At 44.2% G+C, this 21629-nt stretch overlaps 1 protein-coding gene across 1 annotated transcript in view; it reads left to right on the top strand.

The window, feature by feature from the left end:
• Window positions 1-21629, top strand: part of FAM124A (family with sequence similarity 124 member A) — a 113139-nt gene that overhangs the window by 23714 nt on the left and 67796 nt on the right. Inside the window, exon 3 of the mRNA XM_059377856.1 lies at window positions 2752-3485. Coding sequence (XP_059233839.1) covers window positions 2752-3485 — 734 coding nt within the window. The remainder of the gene's footprint in view (window positions 1-2751; window positions 3486-21629) is intronic.

The raw sequence follows: 21629 nt of genomic DNA, 5'->3' as shown, positions 1-21629 counted from the left end.
ATCTCTTCCTTAAGCATCAGGATCCAACCAGAAACATCACACCTCTCCTTTTCCTGCTCCCCACCCCAGTCTATGGGCTCCAAGGCCAGTGGCCTGTGCCTCCTTAATAGCCTGCAAAACTGTGCCTCTTCTGTATACTCACTGACTCCTCCTGTACCTGTATTGCTGTATAACAACCACCCCCAAACAGTAGCTTAGAACAACAGTCATTCCTTACTTCTCACATGTCTTGGCCCAGGTGATCTCGACCAGGCACAGCTAGGTAGCCCTTATGATGTCTCTGTGGGTGTCTGAGATCAGCCAATACAGGCTGGGCTTACCTCAGGTGGCTGGGATCCATGTAGATCTCCTCCTGCCCTCTGGCACCTCTTGATTTCTGGCTAGCTTCTCATGGACACATCAGAAGCACAAGAAGGCAGGCCCAAACACACATCACCACTGTGTTTTTCTGTTGGCCACAGTTAGGCATATGATCAAGGGTGTCCAAAGTCCAAGGGTAGGGAAATGCACTTCATCCATTAATGGGAGGAACTATCAATATGGCAGAGAGCAAGGAGACAGGGCAAGATAAAGAATGAGAGCCCATAATGCAGTTTCCTCTAGGGCCAAGTCCTTGTGATCTGTCTAGACTGTTTACTCATCTTCTGACGTCTTACTTTGCCTCCCCCTGGACTAGCTCCCCACATCACTTTATTAAAACTTTCCACTGTCCCTTATCACTACCAAATTGAGCTGAAGCCTTGTATAACTTGGCGCTAGTCCATTTTTCCCACTGCATCTGTTGCCATGTTTCAGAATTACTCACCACCCCCTTCCAAATGTGCTTGTTTTTTTGCACAGTTCTGTGCCTTCATTAACCATCTTCCCCCTTCCTGCAGTGATCTCCTCCACGTTTGAGGTTATTATGAGCAAGATTTGTTTACCCTTCAAGGCCCAGTTCACATGGTGCTTCCTCCAGGAAACCTCCCCAGAAGCACTCTGGAGGAAACATTGCTCCTTCCTTTGCCCTGCAGTAGTAAATTGGAATTACATCATGCTTATATTTAACTCGTACAAATTCAAGACGGCATGCTCAGCCAGAGGGGGCAGGGCTTGAACAATGCTACCCACCATTCTAGTCCATGATCATGGAAGTACTGAGGCTTGACTTTGTTGTTACCTTGGTCATCCCTATGTTTTGGAAGTCTCTTGCAGGGTGAAAGGCACAGACTGCTGAGTGGTGGTCTGGGCCTTACTGGTACAAGACTATTCTTCTATAACACAAGCCATGCAGCAAGCCTGCAGTTTCATCTGGTGTTCAGCCAGAGGAACACCTATCTGGCTGTGTTGTCTCGCTGCAAGTTCAGTTCTATATTGGAAATTCAAGGGACTTTAGATAATTTTTACCTCAGGGTAATTTTAGAATCTAACCCCTACCTAAAATGCTACTCTACTATATTTCCTATAGGCACGTATTAGATTGAATGTTAATTTTTTTAATGACTGTTTATGGAGTTATTTGTGGCTTGTGGTTCTTTACAGGGCTACTGCTGTGGGTGTGCAGGTTGTACACTGCGCAATTCTAAAGGAGCACGCTCTTCACCCCAGAGTCTCCATAAACAGATTGCCATAATCCTCAATGATTATCAGCTTCCTTGTTTTTCCCGTGCCTGGTACATATTGATTGCTCAACAAATGTGTAAATAAATGAGTAAATAAGAAAGGCAACAACAAACTGAATTAACTGTTCCCAAGTGAAATAAGTTAACAGAGTTGGGTTGAAAATTCAGACAGGTTTTGAGCCAACAAAATAGAAACTATGTTATCACAGATGCATGTGATGAAATATACCTGCAAGCCTATTTGGCATGTCTTGCAAAGCTAGAGGAAAATTACTTCTCATCTTGTAAATTGATGTAGGTTATTGTTCCTAAGATCACATCACACTTCTTCAAACGCTATTGACTGCATGATTGACTTCTACCTGATACCCTACTGGACTTGGTGAGGCATGTGTGTGATGACAGATCTACATTCTAGATGAATCTAACCCCCTAAGTCACAATAGACTTAAAGATTTCTTAATTTCCCTTGGATGAGTCATAAAGCCTGTAAAGATGCAAACAGAGCCATCTTTTAAAAGAAAACCCTATCAGGTTGTCCGAGATACTATGCTGAGTATTTCTGAATTAGAAATACGCCAGCATGACCAGCAAACTGTTCACCCTCTGAGATAGCGTAGCCAAGTAGTGCCTGGCACAGCCCCTGGCGTGAGGCGTGAAGAAAGGATTGCATAAATGTTTGTGGGGTGAATGAACAAGAGAAGCCAATTGAAATAAGCAAACCCAAGGAGTTCAGTGGAAGAGGGATCATTTATGGGGTAAGGTGCTGAAGGTGCTTCAGGAAGTATTAAATAAATGGTGTAACCTAAAGGCGACAGCATCTTTTCTAATGGCCATGTTATGGGCTCCAGATCGGTGGAGATTGGACTTTCTGCTGCCTAACAGGAGGTACACTCATTCATTGCCTTGGAGGATGCCATTGGAGGTTTTCCTAGCCCTGCCCAGTTTGGGGCCTATCCCTAGCAATACTTCTTTAGTCTTTGGGTGGCCAGGGTTTTGGGGGGCGAACATGGGATCCAAAAATCCTAATGATCACAGACTCAGTTCAGTTAGCCCTTAGCTTCTCTTCCTGTCGCTGTGGTGCATGTCATAACAGGACCCTTTTAGTGACATGGTCACCGTTCACTTGTGTTTCTTGTGGTGCCCCCAGGTGAGCTGTCCGTGGAGGAGGCGCAGGACCCTTTCCTGGTTAGCATCCACATCATCGCAGACCCGGGGGAATCGCAGCCCCTACAGGAGGCCATTGACAAGGTCCTGGCCTGGATCCACCCGGACCTGCAGCTGTTCCGGGTGTCGGAAAGGAGGGCGTCGCGGCGGCGGCGGAAACCCTGGAAGGTGGCGCAGCCGGCGCTGGCGGTGGTTCTCTTCCTCCAGGAGGAGTACGGCGAGGAGCAGATTCTGCAGCTGCACCGCGCGCTGCAGCGGCCGCCCTGGCGCCTCCACCACACGGAGCGCGTGCCCGGCCGGTTCCTGCCCTACCTGCCCTGCAGCCAGGACTTCTTCACGCTGGCTCCCGGGACCCCGCTGTGGGCCATTCGGCCGGTGCACTACGGCAAGGAAATTGTGCGCTTCACCATCTATTGTCGCCATGACAACTACGCCGACATCCTCAAGTTCTATGAGCTGATCCTCCGGCGCAGCCCCAGCCAGAGGAAGACGGACTTCTGCATCTTCCCCATCTTCTCCAATCTGGATGTGGACATCCAGTTCTCCCTGAAAAGACTGCCCTGTGACCAGACCCCCATCCCCACCGACTCCTCGGTGCTGGAGTTCCGGGTCAAGGACATCGGTGAGCTCGTGCCTCTCTTGCCCAACCCCTGCAGCCCCATCAGTGAGGGGCGCTGGCAGACGGAGGACCTCGACGGGAACAAGATCCTTCTGCAGGTACCTGGCCGGGACTGGGGGCGGGGGGCGGTCTCTGTGTCTGCTCCTGTTGGGGGGTGGGGAGAGGACAGAGAAATAAGTGGCACTGCCAGAAACCCCCGTTACCCCTGTACCTAGTAAAGAGCAATGAGTTAGGAAAAAGGAGGGATCGGTGGCCCCCTGAGTGGCTCTTAGACAAAGGCAAGGTGTCCCTACACTGCCGAAACAGAAGAGGAGGCTCTCTGCCTTGGTTGTTTTCACTTGGCTGTCTTGGCTGTGAGCCTCAGCCAGCAACTGCCAGTTCCTCTGAGCGCCTCTTCACCTGCTGTTTGAGCAGCCACTAAACGCTCGCTTGTGTGGCCCCTGGGGATTTCAGATGCGCTTACATCCCCGGGACCTTGTTATTTCAGATTCCTGGATCTACTCCCTTACACTTAAGGAGTTTTTACCAGTATATCCTTCACTTCCCAAAGGACCCTCACGAAAACCCAGCTCTTTGAAAACTGTACTATATTGAGAGAAGATAGATGTCTCCTCTCGTGCCTCCCCACCGTCTCCCCTTCCACCCTTCTATTGCAAGGCAGTAAATAGGTTGTCAAAATCCACTGATCGCTTAAAAAATTACTTTCTCATAAATATTTGAAGAAGTAACCTATGCCTTTGGAGCTCTTGATTTCAGTAAGCTTGGAATGCATCTTAAGGGAACGGATGCTGTAGACTGTCCTGTTTCTCTGTGGTTGGACCCCTTTCTCCTCCTGTCCTCCCACTGGTTCCTTGATCCTCTTTTAGGATCATTGATTACTATACTCGAGAATTCAAAATGCAGCACGTAGACTTAAGAATGCCCTACAGCTGGCCTGGCCTGATAAATGCTTTCTACACCCAGGCTTTCTGGAACTGACATGTAAATCAATTCCAAGCATATAGGACTTTGTTTTTCTGAAAAACCTCTGGCTCAGGCATCTCCATTTTCCCATTTGACTACTTGGAAGGAGAAGTTGATAGTGCATCAGGGGCCATTATCTTGAAAGGTGCTGATCGCAATTACTCAAATCACAGGTAAAGCTTCCTAGTTTTTCTTGACTTTGACATCAAACATCAGAACTATAATCCACACATCATAAAATGAAGTGAGAATGTGGCACATGTCAGAAACCTGTTTAAAACTACAGCCAGGCCACTTTGCTCAAGTCAGAAAGGTCACCTCTGAGACGTTTACTGTTTATAGGACTCAAGTTATTTTCTGATTTTCCTTTGAACCATACAGATAAGAAACTAAGTATCGCTTTATTATTCAGTGAACTGAATGCTAGCTCACATCTGCTCTGTAATCTCTTTTGAAATGTGAGAACAAAATTCTTCAGTGTTTGAAGGCGGCCAATGCCGTATGCAAAATATAGTGCAGTTGATAACGTAAAAGTAAATGGAAGGGTTTTGTTTACACTCAAAGACCAAAAGGAATGTGATTGTTTTGAAGGGACTTCTTCCTTTTTTGTAGTAATTAGAACACTTTTTTGCTCGATGCCTGTAATCACGCAAGTGAAAGAACAAAGTATAAAAGCTTGGCCTGGACCGTGCTCAAAGGGAACCACTGAAAGGATATTTCAAAGAAGATTCACACATTTAAATGGTTATAAAATCTGTACAGGTGGAGGCTTTTGAAGTTTGAGCATCGAAGTGTGAAAAGAGGAAGAAAAAAGATTTGTATCCTCAGTCTTAGGAATGCAGGCCTTTGTTCAATATAGTAATATATCGAGGAGGTAAATTAATGTGGACAGAAATGACTAATGGCCCCCTCATAATTCTTCATGATGGCCATTTACAGGTTACTGGGACTGAATCACTGCAGAGAGCAACCTTCTGTTCTATCACAAAATAATCAGCTGCCTGATTAACTGATTAACTTACTTCTATGTAAAAATTTATGTCTCAGTCTTCAGCAGAATTAAGATCTTTACGTCATGGAGAGGGACCCCTTGAGAGAATGCCTTTTATCCACATTGTCCTTAGCAGTATATATTTCCCAAGTTATTGTTTCAATGATAACTTTTAATATAAATGTTCTCATTCACTTGGGTGGAGTTGTACACTGCAACAAATCTTGGTTGGGTAGTTTTTAGTTGGCTTGCTTAAAATACAGACTGAATTTTCTTTCCTCATCCTGCCCCATCAATGTTCCATATTCCAGAGACCTCTTCCTCTGATTTAATTCCTCTGGAAGACAAAAGATGAAAGGGTTTTTTCTGGGGGCTACTCAACCTTTTATAAGAATTTGGAATGTTTCTGACTAAGATCTGATAAGAGGGACAGACAGACTTTCCCCTCCTGAAACTCCTCCTCCTCCCTTCTTCGTACTGCCTGGTCCAGGGGGAAAAGGCAGGGAAGAGGAGGGTGGGGAGTTGCTAGCATCAGAATCTGCCTGAGATCCCTCTGGAAAAATGTATTGTAGACCTTTGCACTAGTGCTCAATGAAGCTGAAGTACAGCGTTCTGGAGGCATGGTCCATGTTCTGTGAATCTTTCCATATCCCCTGGAGCTAAACTAACATTGTACTTTGGACACAATACCTTCTCATTATATGTTTCCCTTTACTGTTTATTGAAGAATAGTGTAAATAATATATGGAAAACTACATATAAGTAGACAGCTTAATGAATTTTTACAAACTGAACATTTGTGTAAGCAACACCCAGCTGAAAAAACAGAACAGAAAAACAGACGAAAGGGTCTTTCCCCAACTCCCGTGAGGCCCTTCCCTTGAATGAGCATATTAATTACTCTATTTTGCACAGAAGGGAGAAGAGGTACCTAGTCAAAGAAATTGGGAATGTGTATATGTTATTTTTTTCATATTTACAAGTAGATCTCACATTTTAAAAAGATTTAAGGTAGATGACAAGAAGATTAATCAAAATAATTAGACAGCAAAGGGACTTGAAGTAGATGGAATATATTGATAGGGAAGTCGGAAAAACCAAAGGTGACATCCAAAACACACACATTTCCCACATCGTGTCTAGAGCTGATGGGTACCCACTAGCCACATGTGGCCATTTAAATTTAAAATTTGAATTAATTAAAATGTGAAATTCAGTTTCTCTGTCTTACTAAATACAAAAGACATTTTCTCTGTCTTACTAAGCCACATGTGACTAGTGGCTACCATATTGAATAGCAGATACAGAAAATTTCCATCATCACAGAAAGTTCTGTTGGACAACATTCATCCAGAAGTAGTCCCCATATTGGACTTAAAGTTCTCTAGCAGGAGAAACAAAGCATAAAATCATCAGCAATAGGATTTAGAGTCCATGAGGTACAAATATGCCATGTTTAAGACACACAAGTACTCCTCGTTCTGAGTGCTCGGAGCAGTGCCCCCCACCTTCCTGATTCCACGTGGAGTCAACAGCCCACCTTCAGCAGTACCCCTAGAATAACTGCACCAGGCCCTCACAAACCTCTTTCTTACATGGAGCCGCAGAGTGGGCCAAGGTGCCTGGCCAAGCATAGTGCCGAAAAACCATTGAACAGAGGAAAGGTAGGTACGACAAAGTTGTCCCCACCACTCCTGGGGACTTGGCTCAGTCCCAGAGGGAGCGATGCATCTTCAGATGACCACTCCAGATTTGCTTCTCTTAGGCAGGCTTTGGTACATAGTGAGTAACCGTGAGCTTGGCTTTCCTATTCCCAGCCAAGTGCCTATCGTACACCTGTACCATGTAGCCGGTCAAGCAGGGTCAGAGGTCCTGCACCTCAGCCAATCTGAGCTGTGTGCTGACATCTTCTTAGAGAGCTCCCAGGAATCTGATAAGGCACAAGCCTCCGTGGAAGGCTACCTGCCTCCTCTGGGGACCTGCCATGAGAATGCATGGGCAGAGCTCAGGTTCTCCTTAAGAAATGATTTGGGGTCCCCCCCCAAACACACAGACGGAAGCACAGCTGAGCGCCCAAAGCTCTCAAAGTTCCACAAAGAGACTAGGACTGCTGCTTTAGGCTGGGAGGTGTTGAAAGCAGGTGGCTCTGCATCATCAAAGAGGCAAAGTAGTGTAACAACGGTGTCTAAGTCTTTAGAAGTCTCTTTCCACAGAGGATGGTCACCAGCTGTTCTTTGCATCTGCATTAAGGCAAAAGGGGCAATTAGTTCAAAACAAAAGGAGTTAAGTAAGACTTAAAAGGCAAGAAACCTGACACACAGAATTGTTAAGAGTTGCAAGCATCAGCCTCCAGGACTTTCTTCTCTGGAGAGCTTTTAGAGTCTCAGCAAGGTGCTTAACTAGACTACCGGGGACACCGCACTGTTTAGGGCAGGGAGACTGATGCTGATGGGGATGCAACTGAGGGGCTGAGTGGGCCTCAGAGACTTTGTAAAACTGTTGCATTGTGCTAAAATACACGTCACGGTAAAACTTACCGTCCTAACCATTTTTAAATGTACAGTTCAGTAAAGTGCATTCCACTGTTGGCACAAACATCACTGCTACCACCTCTGGGATCCAGCATTCTTTCCATCTGGCAAAACTGAAACTCTGCCTGTTTAAAAAAAAAAAAAAAAAAACAAAAAAACCCACTCCCCTTGCCCCCAGCCCCTGGCAACCAGCACTCCACTTTCTGTCTCAGTGAATCTGACTATTCTAGGGAGCTCACATAAGTGAACGCATACAGTATTTGTCTTTTCATAACTGGCTTATTTCACTTAGCATAATGTCTTCAAGGTTCATGGTGTTGTAGCACACTTCAGGATTTCCCTCCTAAGTCGAATATTCCATTATAAACATGGTGCATTTTGCTTATCCTCTCATCTCTTGATGGACACTGGAGTCGCTTACCCCTTTGGGCAATTGTGAATAATGCTGCTGTGAACGTTGGGGCACAAATACCTGTTGGAGTTCCTACTTGACTTCTTTAGGGCATATACCCAGAAGTGCAATTGCCAGGTCTGATGGTAATTTTGTGTTTGACTTTTTTTGTGGGGAGGAACCACTGTACTGTTTTACACAGCGAGTGAGCCATTTTCTGTTTCTGCCAGCAATGCACAGGGTGAGACTTATTTTTTAAGAAAGCAAAGAAAGGCTTGCCCTTTGTGAGGCTACAGCACATCATTTTTTACTCGAGGAGGTGGGAAAGAATAGAGCAAACATTGAAATGAGACTTGTTTTATTATGATTCACCCCCATGCACTCCAGAACAAGACTCTATAGCAGAAATTCTGAACCTACCATTCTTGGACCCCCAAGCACAGTTTTTGAGCATGTGTTTTCATGCATCATTGGAAAAGGTGCATCAGATTAAGATTCTGCAGAGGCTCTCATGGCCCTTGCAGTCCCATCCAGAATTCACCGAGGTCTAAGATTTTACATCAGGTGGCCACTACTGACTCAAGCTTTATCTCCCACTTCTCTCCCTTCTTGCTCCCTTATGCCTTCCATATTGGCCTACTTTCTGTTCCTCAGATGTAGCAAGCTCACTCCTGCCTCAGGACATTTGCACTTACTATTCTGTCCACCTGGAATGATCTCCTGCAAGATCTTCACATAGCAGTTTCCTGCTCATCATTCAGATTTCAGAGACACCTTCCCTGCCTGCCCCACTTAAATAGCTTCCTTTCTCTGGCCCCAGCACTCTCTATTATATTATCTATCTTCTTTTTCACTTACTATTACCTAAAATTATTTTGTATATGTATCTGTTTTCTTGTATACTATTGGTCTCTACTACTAGATTATCAATGAATGAATGAGTTTAAGGTTGGGGAAGAGGGCCTAGGGCCATGAATCTCAAATGGCTCCACGACTACCCTTATAGCCTCTCATATCTGGGTTGTGATCCCATGTTGAAGGAAGAAACTTTGGCCAACATATTTTGGACAACCCCTCTATACCAATGCTCTCACTCCCTATTCCCCTTCAGTAGCTCACCATCCAGTGGAGGCAGCCGTCAGGCAAACCAAAAACTCCAGCAGAATGTTCCAGGTGCTGTGATTTAAAATACTCCTATGGGGCAGTGTATGGCCCAGGCTTTGCAGCCGGATGTATTGGGGTCGGACCCTAACTCTTTTACTTACTAGTTGAGTGATGCCAGACAGGTGAGATTACATTGCTGAGACTCTCTTTTCTAACCTGAATATTTAGGCTATTAATTCTTACCTTGCAGAGTTACTCAGACACTTAAAGTGCCTCTGAGGTGCCTTTCAGCACCAGGAACCAGTGAATGGTAGCTGTCGTTACACAAAGGGTGGGCTGGGTGATGCCGGCCTGGGGTCAGAGGGTCCCAAGAGGCTCTGTAGCAACTGATGCCTGAGCTGAGCTGAACTAAGGGTGGCCGTGGGTCCAGGGGATCCAGGGGAGCCCCAGGGCAGCAATAGGCACAAAGGGCCAAGGAGGGCTGCTGGACCCTGGGGCAGTGGTCAGGGTTCTGGGCTGCCATCAGAGAACACCAGTTTTTCTGGGGAGAAACCAACACAAGAAAAGGCAAACCATTGTTCAGATGCTCAAGACAAAAACGCCAGAGTCACTTTGAGATTTTCCCTTTCAGGAGCCCGTGTTTGTTCCCCATGCAGGATACACACAGAATCTGCCCGCTTCCCGCCACTGCCACTTCCGCTGACTCCACCACTGGTGTTGCCCCCGGAGCCACTGAGCAGCTCTTGATTTCCGCAGCCCATTCTCCCCTACAGAGGTAGCAGGCCCTTCAGAACACAAGCGGGGCCTTCATTTCCTCTGCTCAGAGCCCACAGGGGCCACCCATCGTGTCCCACGTGGAACACAAGCCACTTCCCCGGGGTGGCCGGCAGACCCAATGCTATGCCCCCGTCCCACTGTTCTTGCCTCTCCTGCCTCCCTCCGTTCAGCCACCTGCCTCATTGTCCACCTTCAGAACACCCTGGGCCTCTCTGGAGCCACCGCTGCCCACTCTGCCCCCTAGTCCCAGTGGCCACGTGGCTGCTTCCTCAGCCCCTCAGTCCCCATTCCATGTGCCCTCATAAGCAAGGGCTGACCAGCCACCCTGTCACCTATGCATTCATGCTTGCTTTTCCTCCTTTTAACACGCTCCGTGTTGGCTCAGCATTAGCACCTCGAGGGCAGCGACTTTATCTGATGTGCCCACTGGTGTGTCGCTCATGCCCCGAATAGTGTCTGGCACAGATCCAACACTCAGTGTTCAAATGAATAAAAGAAAGAAAGACAGAAGGGGGAGAAGGGGGAGGCTTGGGGCTGTTTCGGGCCTGCCAGGTGGAGGCAGACTGGGCAGTGGAAAATCTGGGCACGGCTGTTAGGAGGAGATGAGGGACTGGGGGGAACACAGACTGATGAGGGCCCAGAGGAGGACACCAGGCTGGGAGGTGCAGAGGGGAGCACTGTGTGCCAGCCGACTCCAGGGGACTCAAACCACAGAACACTGGGCAGAGGGCAAAGGGGAAGCGTGGACGGCCTCCCCTGGCTGCTCCCAGCCCCTCTCTTCATGCAGAGAGCAGTGGCTGTGCTAACAGGAGCCCTTCTGCCCTGCTCCCCCTCCACCGGGCATGGGAGCAGCCCTTCTCCCTGGGGGCGCCTGAAAGAGGAAAGGAGGTCCAGCCAGCATCTCTAGGAAAGCCAAAAGACCCACACAGCACCAGTCCATCCTCCCGGTTTGGCTCCTCTGCTCCCAGCTGCCAAAACAGGGGCAGACTACCTCCAGCTGCTCAGCTTTTTGCCTGGGTACGAGCTGAGCAGGGAAGAATTTAGCCAAGAAGTAATTGTGATGTGATCATGAATATTAATTGCTTGCTTAGAAGGTGCTACGCTTTGGGGTTAACTGTACTCCAGTGCCTCACTTTACCCCCTCGGTATTTCTACCCAGAGGGGCCATTCGCACCCGGGCCCTGCAGACACATGCCCTGAGATTTAGGCCTGGTAACTGCCACTGCCAGTTACCACCAGCCGTGGATGATGGGTTGGGCAGGGGCTGTCAGCGTGCCTAGGCACGTCTGATTCATGAGTGCACGTCGGCTGGGTTATTCCCTGTGCTTTTCCGAGGGACCCGGTAGAGGCCTGGACATTCCCTCTGCCAATGCCACTTAAACTTCAGCAGGCATGAAAATCACAGATTCCTGGGGTCCCCCTGCAGAGACACTGGTCCAGCAGGTGCAGGGCGGCCCGATCCTGCATTTCTGGCCCCTTCCCAGCTCCCAGGGCTGCTGCCCACTGCTCTCTCTGCACCTTCACCAGGCACAGCCTATTCTCAGGCAGGACTACCCACTTGTTGACATTTGATTACTGCTGCCCGGCACGCGTTCACCTTTAGACATGTACTATCATTATACTTAATAGCAGGCTTGGCATAGATCAAGAGCACAGGTTGCAAGTCGGTGGTGATCACTTCCCAGTATATACATGAATTGAATCATTCATTATATCGTACAGCTGAAATTAATAGGACGCTATCAAATTTTTTTTAAAAAGGGGGGAAAAAGTCAAATCACAAGACATGTCTAAAAGGTGAGCCAAGCTTCCTAAAACTTTTTGTTTTGTTTTGTGTTCATCAGAATGGAATTGCCAGGTTTTTTTCCTTTAAAAAAGAATAATAATTCTCCCCCCCGCCCCGTGACTAGAAACCCACTGGAGGCCATTTGTTTATTGAAGGTATTTCCTTTTTTGTTTTATTTTATTTTATTGAAGTGTAGTTGACATATTAGTTTTGGATGCACAACATAAGGTTTCGACATTTATACGCATTATGAAGTGATCAGCATGATGAATCTAGCTACCATCTATCATCACACAGAGTTGTTGTAATATTACTAACTTTATTCCCTGTGCATGCCCATGTTTTATTTATTTTATAGTTGGAAGTTTGTACCTTTTAATCTCCTTTCATGGTTTTAACCATTCCCTACTTCCTCTGGCAACCACCAGATTTTTTCCTGTATCTATGAGTCCATTTCTGTTTTGTTTTTGAGATTCCACAACTAAGTGAAATCATATAGTATTTGTCTTTGTCTGATTTATTTACCATAATACCGTCTAGGTCCATCCATGTTGTTGCAAATGGCAAGACTGTATCCGTCTTCTATGGCTGGATAATATTTCTGTGTGTGTGTGTGTGTGTACACGTATGCACCATGTCTATATCCATTCATCTACAGTGCATACTGGGGCTGCTTCCATATCTTGGCTACTATTTAAAAAATACCTGTTGCAATAAACATAGGGGAAAATATGTCTTTTGAAATTAGTATTTTTGCTTTCTTCAGAAGAACACCCAAAAGTGGAATTCCTGGATCAGAGGGTATCTCTATTTTTAATTATTTGAGGGAACTTCATACTGTTTTCCACAGTGGCTACACCAGTTTGCATTCCCACCAACAGTGCACAAGGATTTCCCTTTCTCTACATCCTCATTAACACTATGTTATTCCTTGTCTTTTTGGAAATAGCCCTTCTGACATGTGTGCAATGGTGTCTCACTGTGCTTCTGATTTGCATTTCCCTGATGATGAGTGACGTTGAGCATCTTTCCGTGTGTCTGCTGGCCATCTGGATGTCTTCTTGGGAGAAACACTTCCTTGTGTCCTTTGCCCATTTTTTAAATTGGATTGTTTGTTGTTTTGATGCCAAGTTGTGCAAGTTATTTATGTACTTGGGGTATTAATCCTTTGTCAGACATATGATTGGAAAGATCATCTCCCATTTGGTGGGTTGCCTTTTTGTTTTGTGGTTGGTTTCCTCCACTGTGCAAAACCTAAAGCTTCTTACCCTGTTCTGAGCACTAAGCCTGATGTCCATCGCACAGCAGCTACTCGGTAGACATTAGTTTGTATCCCCCACCCTTGTTCTCTAATATTCTCAGGATAGGGGTGCAGTCTCCCAAGGGGCAGGGCTTCCAGTCATGGAAGCAGGAAGATACCATGTAAACAGGAGGCCATGGGGAATGCCAATTTGCTATTACTCATAAGGTCTGTGGCTCCCAGTCCAGGCTCTGTAGAAAACTGCTATGCCTATACTGGGTTATTTTTTCTGTGTAGACTACCCAGGGTGGTTGAAAGTCTCCCCAGAAAATCCTTTCCCAGATCATCGTCTGGTTTTGGCATTCCTGCAGAATGTGTAAGTGACATCATAGCTCTTTCAGGCCTGGAAGGAAGAGTAATTTTTTTTTAGGGAAATTAAAAAAAAAAAAGAAGAAGAAGAAGAAGAAGCAAACTGTGATTATAGGCCTTGGCAAGACTTGGAATCAGATCTTAGAGGCAGAGGAAGGAAAATGAGGAATCCTAAGCATGTTTTCTGCTCTTAATCTCAGAACAGCTTTCCCCTTGGCCTCTCTGTCTCACTGAATCTGTGTGGTGGTCTGCCCAGGGCTTTGCTACCAAAAGAGTCACATTTAGTGGCAGATCTGCGAGAAAGTGCTGCTGTCTCCACATGTGACGACTGGCTTCCGGCAGGCAGGGCTGATCCCCTGCAGGTCAACCACATTGTGTCTGGAAGTAAACTGCAAGAGAAGTGGACAGTCCCACATTCTCAGGAGCTGTTCAAGTTAGCCAGCACCCTCCTCTCATCCACATATGATACTGGAAACAGACAAGATGGCCAGGAGAGTCCCTATGCGCCAAGTTCACCAGCTGGTCCAGACCATTCCATGGAGTATGACGTGTGCAAGCATGGCGCAGCCAAGTGGGGTGTGGTGGGTGTGCCTCCGGGCAGCATCTCCCTCTGGGGCCAGGGACAACGGGACCCCAGCCAGTGCTTTCTGGGAGCCAGCAGCCAGGCATCTGAGCTGTAGATCTCACAGATCTGGACCAAATCCTGTTTGCCTGGTGATCTGACAGCTTTGTCAGGTTGGCCTAACCTTAAAACACCTACTTTAGTCTCCACTGAATTTTCCTCCTGTGTTAATATATTCTTTATTACCTTCCAATTGGCCTTTCTTTGATGTTTTCATATTTTCTAATTTTTATTAGTAATGAAGCCAAATCACCCAAATCTTGTTTTGGAAATTAGAATTTTTTAATTTAAATTTTAGTTCATGAACATGCAGTGCAATATTGGTTTCTGGGGTAGAATTCAGCGATTCGTCACTTACATACAACACCCGGTGCTCATCATAACAGGGGCCCTCCTCAATGCTCATCGCTCGTCTAGCCCATTCCCTCCTCATCTTCCATCTCCCTCAGTTTGTTCTCTGTCATTAAGAGTCTCTTATGGCTTGTTTCCCTCTCTTTTTTCGTTTTCCCCTTCCCATATGTTCATCTGTTTTCTTTCTTAAATTCCACATATGAGTGAGATCATATGGTATTTGTCTTTCTCTGACTTAGTTCACTTAGCATAATGTACTCTCATTCCATCCACATTGTTGCAAATGGTTAAGATTTCCTTCTTTCGATGGCTAATATTCCATTGTGTATATATAGCACATAGGTATCCATTCCTCTATCGATGGGCATTTGGGCTCTCTCCATAGTTTGGCTATTGTTGATAATGCTGCTATAAATGTCTGGGTGCCTGTAGCCCTTCAAATCCATACTTTTGTATTCTTTCGGTAAATACCTACTAGTGCAATTGTTGGATTGTAGGGTGGTTCTACTTTTAACTTTCTGAGTACCCTCCATACTGTTTTCCAGAGTGGCTGCCCCAGTTTGCATTCCTACCAACAGTGCGCAAGGGTTTCCTTTCTCTGCATCCTCACCAACACCTGTTATTTCTTGTGATGTTAATTTTAACCATTCTCACAGGTGTGAGGTGGTATCTCACTGTGGTTTTGATTTGCATTTCCCTGATGCTGAGTGATATGGAGCATCTTTTCATGTGTCTGTTGACCATCTGGATGTCTTATTTGGAAAAATGTCTATTCTTTTGGGTGTTGGGTTTGGTAAGTTCTTTATAGCTTTTGGATACAGAACTTAGAATTTTTTTTTAATAACTCTGTTACTGCTACCATAACAGAGCATTTTAATACACTTTCTTTTGGTTCTTAGTTTTTGTTTCATTTTGTTCTTTGGTTATGTAAGCGGTATATGTCAGTTTTCTTTAAAAACATGTTGTGTTTACTTTTTCTTTTCCACTTGTCCCCCAAAAATGTCAGAAAAGAACCTTTTGCTAAAAGGCTTCAGACCTTTTGGTTACTTTTCTTTCTCACTTCCAACCTTTTATCCAGTGAAACGGAAATTCAAACATTACTTTTGAGTTTAAGGAATTTTCTCGCTGATTCTTGGCTTCATGCCAAGAGAATGAGCCCCTGGACCCTCTGAAACTTTATGCTGAGGGAATTTCTGTTCCCTTCTTTGTACTCCCATGCAGCTTTGCCACCCAAGATGTTTTGGTCCCACTAGCTTGGATTTTTGTCACCTGAGAGGAGTCCCTTTCTTTCCAGGGTGGTCTGGAAGGGAATTCTATGAGGAGCCAGTTAACATATACCAGTGCAGCCATCACAACGCCCACCTATAGCTGGCCCTTGGCCAACACCTGCTTTTAAAAAACAGTCCCACATCACCAGCACCAATGGGCCTCGGAAGCTTTGAATCACCCATCCAGGCCACAGGAAGGTAGAGAGGGCTCCTGGACCCACCGTAGTCCCTGTTGTTGTCAGTGGGAGCCTGAAAGCTACAGACCCTCGGGCAAGAGCCCTCAGCTTTCTCACTAGGTGACCTCTCTCTCCTCCAGGTGGACCAAGGTGGGGGGCCAGGGTAAAGAGTAGGCCATGAAGGAAGGCAGGAAGGAGCCGAGTGTTCAGTTATGGGGAGTGGCACCAGCAGTAGGAGACACAGGACCCGGACAAAGTCCAGTCCTGGTCTGTGGGGCTTTCTATCCATCTGCTGCTGAAAGCTGCTGGCCTGACAAAAATGATTATCACAAGTTTGGCCTCTGAGCCAGAGTTTGCATTTGGATACCCTCTCTTCCTGATACATAGCTCTGATCCCAGGAAAGTCATGTTCGCACAGGCACATGAGGGATCTAGAGTAAGGACTATACATCATCCTGGGAGCTGGCAGAGAAGGCTGTGCCCTCAGTGTGGAACCTGAGATCTCCCTAAATCTGATAAACAGTTAGGAGGAAAAGCTGATGGGAAGTCACAGGGATCAAAGGTGAGCCGGGATGAACCCAAGAGGCATCTGACCAGGGCCAGCAGCAGCTGAACATGGCGGACCAGTGGGAGCTGGAGGCTGCAGGCCTGGGGGCAGCTGCGTGCCCTCCAGGAGAGACAGCAGCTGGGCGCTGCACATACACGCTGCCACAGTGCCTGGCACCCTGCTCCAACCTATAGAGCATAAGAAATGGCTGTTCCTTTCTTTCCACTTCACATCCCCAGCACATTCCTCTTGTGACCATCTTAAACAGAATCCTACGGAGAAAGGAATTCTGGGAAACAGTTTTGGCGTAGCTAAGTTGACAATAACACAAAGCCCTAAAGGTTGGTTATGAAATAAAGTCAATAAAATATAGGGAAAGGATTTATTTTTAAGTTTTTTCTAGTTTTATTGAGATATAATTATCAGCAGTCTCTAACTTTAAAGTGTACAGCATAATTATCCGACCGACATGTATTGTGACATGATTGCCACAGAAAGTTTAGGGACCACCAGTCATTTCATATAGTTACCAAAAAAAATTCTTCCTTGGGGTAAGAGTTCTTTGGATTTACATTTAATGACTTTCAAACATACCATATAGCAATGTTAACTGTCATGTTGTATGTTATACCCTTAGTATTTATCTTATAATAGCAAGTTTATCCTTTTTGACTGGTTTCATCCAATTCCCACACCTCCCACCCAACCTCTGATAACCACAAATCTGATCTTTTTCTCTATGAGCTTGCTCTTCTTTAAATTCCACATATAGATGAGATCATATGGTATTTGTCTCTCTCTGTCTGAGTTACTTCATATAGCATAATGCCCTTAGGATTTATCAGTGTCATTGCAAATGGTGGGACTTCCTTCTTGTTAATGGCTCAGTAATATTCTACTGTGTGTATTTGCCACAGCTTCTTTACTCACTGGTGGACACTTAGGTTGTTTCCATGTCTCAGCTATTATAAATAACACATGGGGTTCACATATCTCTTTGACAGGGATTTTTTGTTTCCTTTGGATACATATCCAGAAGTGGAGTTGTTGGATCATATGGTAATTCTATTTTTAATTTTTTGAGGAGTCACCAGACCATTTTCCATAGTGGCTGCACCAATTTATAATCCCACCAGCAGTATGTAAGGGCTTCTTTTTCTCCACATCTTTGCCAGCATTTGTTATGTCTTGTCTTTTGGTGATGGGCATTCTCATAAGTGTGAGGTGATACCTCATTGCTGTTTTGATTTGCATTTTCCCATTGATTAGTGATGTTAAGTACCTTTGCATGTACTTAAGCATGTAGCCATGTTAGCCATTTGTATACCTTCTTGGAAAAATTACTACTCAGATCCTTTACCCATTTTTTAAAGATTTTTAAAGATTGTATTTATTTATTTGAGATAGAGGGAGCACAAGCAGGGGGAGCAATAAAGGGAGAGGAATAAGTAGACTCCTCACTAGTACAGAGCCCCACATGAGGCTGGATCCCACGATACAGAGATCATGACCTGAGCCAAGATCAAGAGTCAGATGCTTAACTGTCTGAGCCACCCAGGCATCCTCTTTATCCATTTTTAAATTGGATTATTGGTTTTTTTCTATTTAGTAATAAGTTCTTTATATATCTATGTAATATTTTATATAATAATGTATAAATATTTTATATTTTACATAAAAACAATATACTTAATATGTAAGCAGTCAGATACATGGTTTTCAATTTTTTTCCCATTCCATAGGAGTTCTTTTCATTTTGTTGATATTTTTTCTGCAAAGAACCTTTTTAGTTTGATATAATCCCACTTGCTTATTTTTTATTTTGTTGCTTGTGCTTTAATGATCATATCCAAAATTTCAGGGCCAAAACCCTTGTCAAGGAGGTTTTTTCCCCCTATGTTTTCATCTAGAAGTTTTATGTTTCCTAATTTTACATTTAAGTCTTTGATCCATTTTGAGTTACTCTTGTGAGTGGTAAAATAAGGGTCTAATGTCTTTTTTTTAAATTAACATATAATGTGTTGTTTGTTTCAGGGATAGAGATCTGTGATTCATCAGTCTTATACAATTCACAGTACTCACCATAGCACAAACCCTCCCCAGTGTCCATCACCCAGCACCCCATCCCTCTCACACCCCACCATTCCAGCAAACCTGAGTTTGTTTCCTGAGATTGAGTCTCTCCTGATTTGTCCCCATCTCTGGTTTCATCTTGTTTCATTTTTCCCTCCCTTCCCCTATGATCTTCTGTCTTATTTCTCAAATTCCTCATATCAATGAGATCATATGATAATTGTCTTTCACTGATTGACTTTTTTCACTTAGGATAGTATCATTTAGTTCCGGCCAGCCACATCATTGCAAATGGCAAGATTTTTTTATGGCTGCATAATATTCCATTGGATAATTATACCACATTTTCTTTATCCATTCACCTGTTGATGGACATCTAGGCTCTTTCCATAGTTTGGCTATTGTGGACATTGCTGGTATAAACATCCGGGTGCACATGTCCCTTTGGATCACTACATTTGTTTCTTTAGGGTAAATACCCAGTAGTGCAATTGCTGGGTCATAGGGTAGCTCTATTTTCAACTTTTGAAAATTGAAAAAACTTTTGAGGAACTTCCATGCTGTTTTCCAGAGTGGTTGCACCAGGTTGCATTACCACCAACGGTGTAGGAGGGTTCCCCTTTCTCCGCATCCTCACCAACATTCGTTGTTTCCTGACTTGTTAATTTTAGCCATGCTGATTGGTGTGAGAGGTAGTATCTCATTGTGGTTTTGATTTGTATTTCCTTGATGCCGAGTGATGTTAGGCACTTTTTTATGTGTCTGTTGGCCATTTGAATTTCTTCTTTGCAGAAATGTCTGTTCATGTCTTCTGCCCATTTCTTGATTGGATTCTTTGTTCTTTGGGTGATGATTTTGATAAGTTCTTTCTAGATTTTGGATACTAGCCCTTTATCTAATATGTCACTTTCAAATATCTTTTCCCATTCTATCATTTTCTTTTGTTTTTGTTGACTGTTTGCTTTGCTGTGCAAAAACTTTTTATCTTGATGAAATCTCAGTAGTTCATGTTTGCCCTTGCTCTCCTTGCCTTTGGCGATGTTTCTAGGAAGATGTTGCTGCAACTGAGGTCAAAGAGATTTCTGCCTCTGTTTTCCTCAAAGATTTTGACGGATTCCTGTCTCATATTTAGGTGTTTTATCCATTGTGAATCTGTTTTTGTGTGTGGTATAAGGAAATAGTCCAGTTTCATTCTTCTGCACGTGCTGTCCAATTTACCCAACACCATTTGTGGAAGAGACTGTCTTTATTCCATTGGGCATTCTTTCCTGCTTTGTTGAAGATTAGTTGACCATAGAATTGAGTGTCCATTTCTTGGCTCTCTGTTCTGTTCCATTGAGCTATATGTCTGTTTTTGTGCCAGTACCATACATCTTGATGATTAATTACAATTTTGTACAGAGCAGCTTGAAGTCCAGAATTGTGACGTCACCAGCTTCAGTTTTCTTTTTCAACATTCCTCTGGCTATCCAGGGTCTTTTCTGGTTCATTACAAATTTTAGGATTATTTGTTCCATTTCTTTGAAAAAAGTAGATGGCATTTTGATAGAGATTACATTAAATGTGTAGATTGCTCTAGGTAGCATAGAAATTTTCACAATATTTGTTCTTTCAATCTATGAGCATGGAACATTTTTCCATTTTTTGTGTCTTTCTCAGTTTCTTTCATGAGTACTGCGTAGTTTTCTGAGTACAGATTCTTTGCCTCTTTGGTTAGTTTTATTCCTAGGTATCTTATGGTTTGGGGTGCAATTGTAAATAGGATTGACTGCTTAATTTCTCTTTCTTCTTTCTTATTTTTGGTGTACAGAAATACAACTGGTTTCTGTGCATTGGTTTTATATCTTGATGCTTTACTGAATTCTTGTACAAGTTCTAGGAATTTTGGAGTAGAGTCTTTTGGGTTTTCCACATAAAGTATCATATCATCTGCAAAGAGTGAGAGTTTGACTTCTTCTTTGCCAATTGGGATGCCTTTTATTTCTTTTTTTTTTTTCATTTATTTATTTTCAGCATAACAGTATCATTATTTTTTCACCACACCCAGTGCTCCATGTAATCCATGCCCTCTATAATACCCACCACCTGGTACCCTGACCTCCCACCCCCCCCACCACTTCAAACCCCTCAGATTGTTTTTCAAAGTCTGTAGTCTCTCATGATTCACCTCCCCTTCCAATTACCCCAACCCCCTTCTCTCTAACTCCCCATGTCCTCCATGCTTTTTGTTATGCTCCACAAATAAGTGAAACCATATGATAATTGACTCTCTCTGCTTGGCTTATTTCACTCAGCATAATCTCTTCCAGTCCCATCCATGTTGCTACAAAAGTTGGGTATTCGTCCTTTCTGATGGAGGCATAATATTCCATAGTGTATATGGACCACATCTTCCTTATCCATTCATCATCAAATTGGTAATGAAGAAGTCAAATTCTCTCTCTTTGCAGATGACATGATTCTTTATATGGAAAACCCAAAAGACTCCACCCCCAAACTACTAGAACTCATACAGCAAATCAGCAACATGGCAGGATACAAAGTCAATGTACAGAAATCAGTGGCTTTCTTATACACTAACAATGAAAATACAGAAAGGGAAATTAGAGAATCGATTCCATTTACTATAGCACCAAGAACCATAAGATACCTGGGAATAACCAAAGAGGTAAAGGATCTGTACTCGAGGAACTACAGAACACTCATGAAAGAAATTGAAGAAGACACTAAAAGATGGAAGACCATCCCAGGCTCTTGGATTGGAAGAATAAACATTGTTAAAATGTCTATACTGCCTAGAGAAATCTATACTTTTAATGCTATTCTGATCAAAATCCCACCGGTATTCTTCAAAGAGCTGAAGCAAATAATCCTAAAATTTGTATGGAATCAGAAGAGACCCTGAATCGCTAAGGAAATGTTGAAAAACAAAAATAAAATGGGGGGCATCACGTTACCTGATTTCAAGCTTTACTACAAAGCTATGATCACCAAGACAGCATGGTACTGGCATAAAAACAGACACATAGACCAGTGGAACAGAGTAGAGAGCC

Source organism: Mustela nigripes, chromosome 15 (genome assembly GCF_022355385.1).
Source record: "Mustela nigripes isolate SB6536 chromosome 15, MUSNIG.SB6536, whole genome shotgun sequence".
In the NCBI taxonomy this organism is placed as follows: domain Eukaryota; kingdom Metazoa; phylum Chordata; class Mammalia; order Carnivora; family Mustelidae; genus Mustela; species Mustela nigripes.
This window is presented reverse-complemented; position numbering and strand designations above follow the sequence as displayed.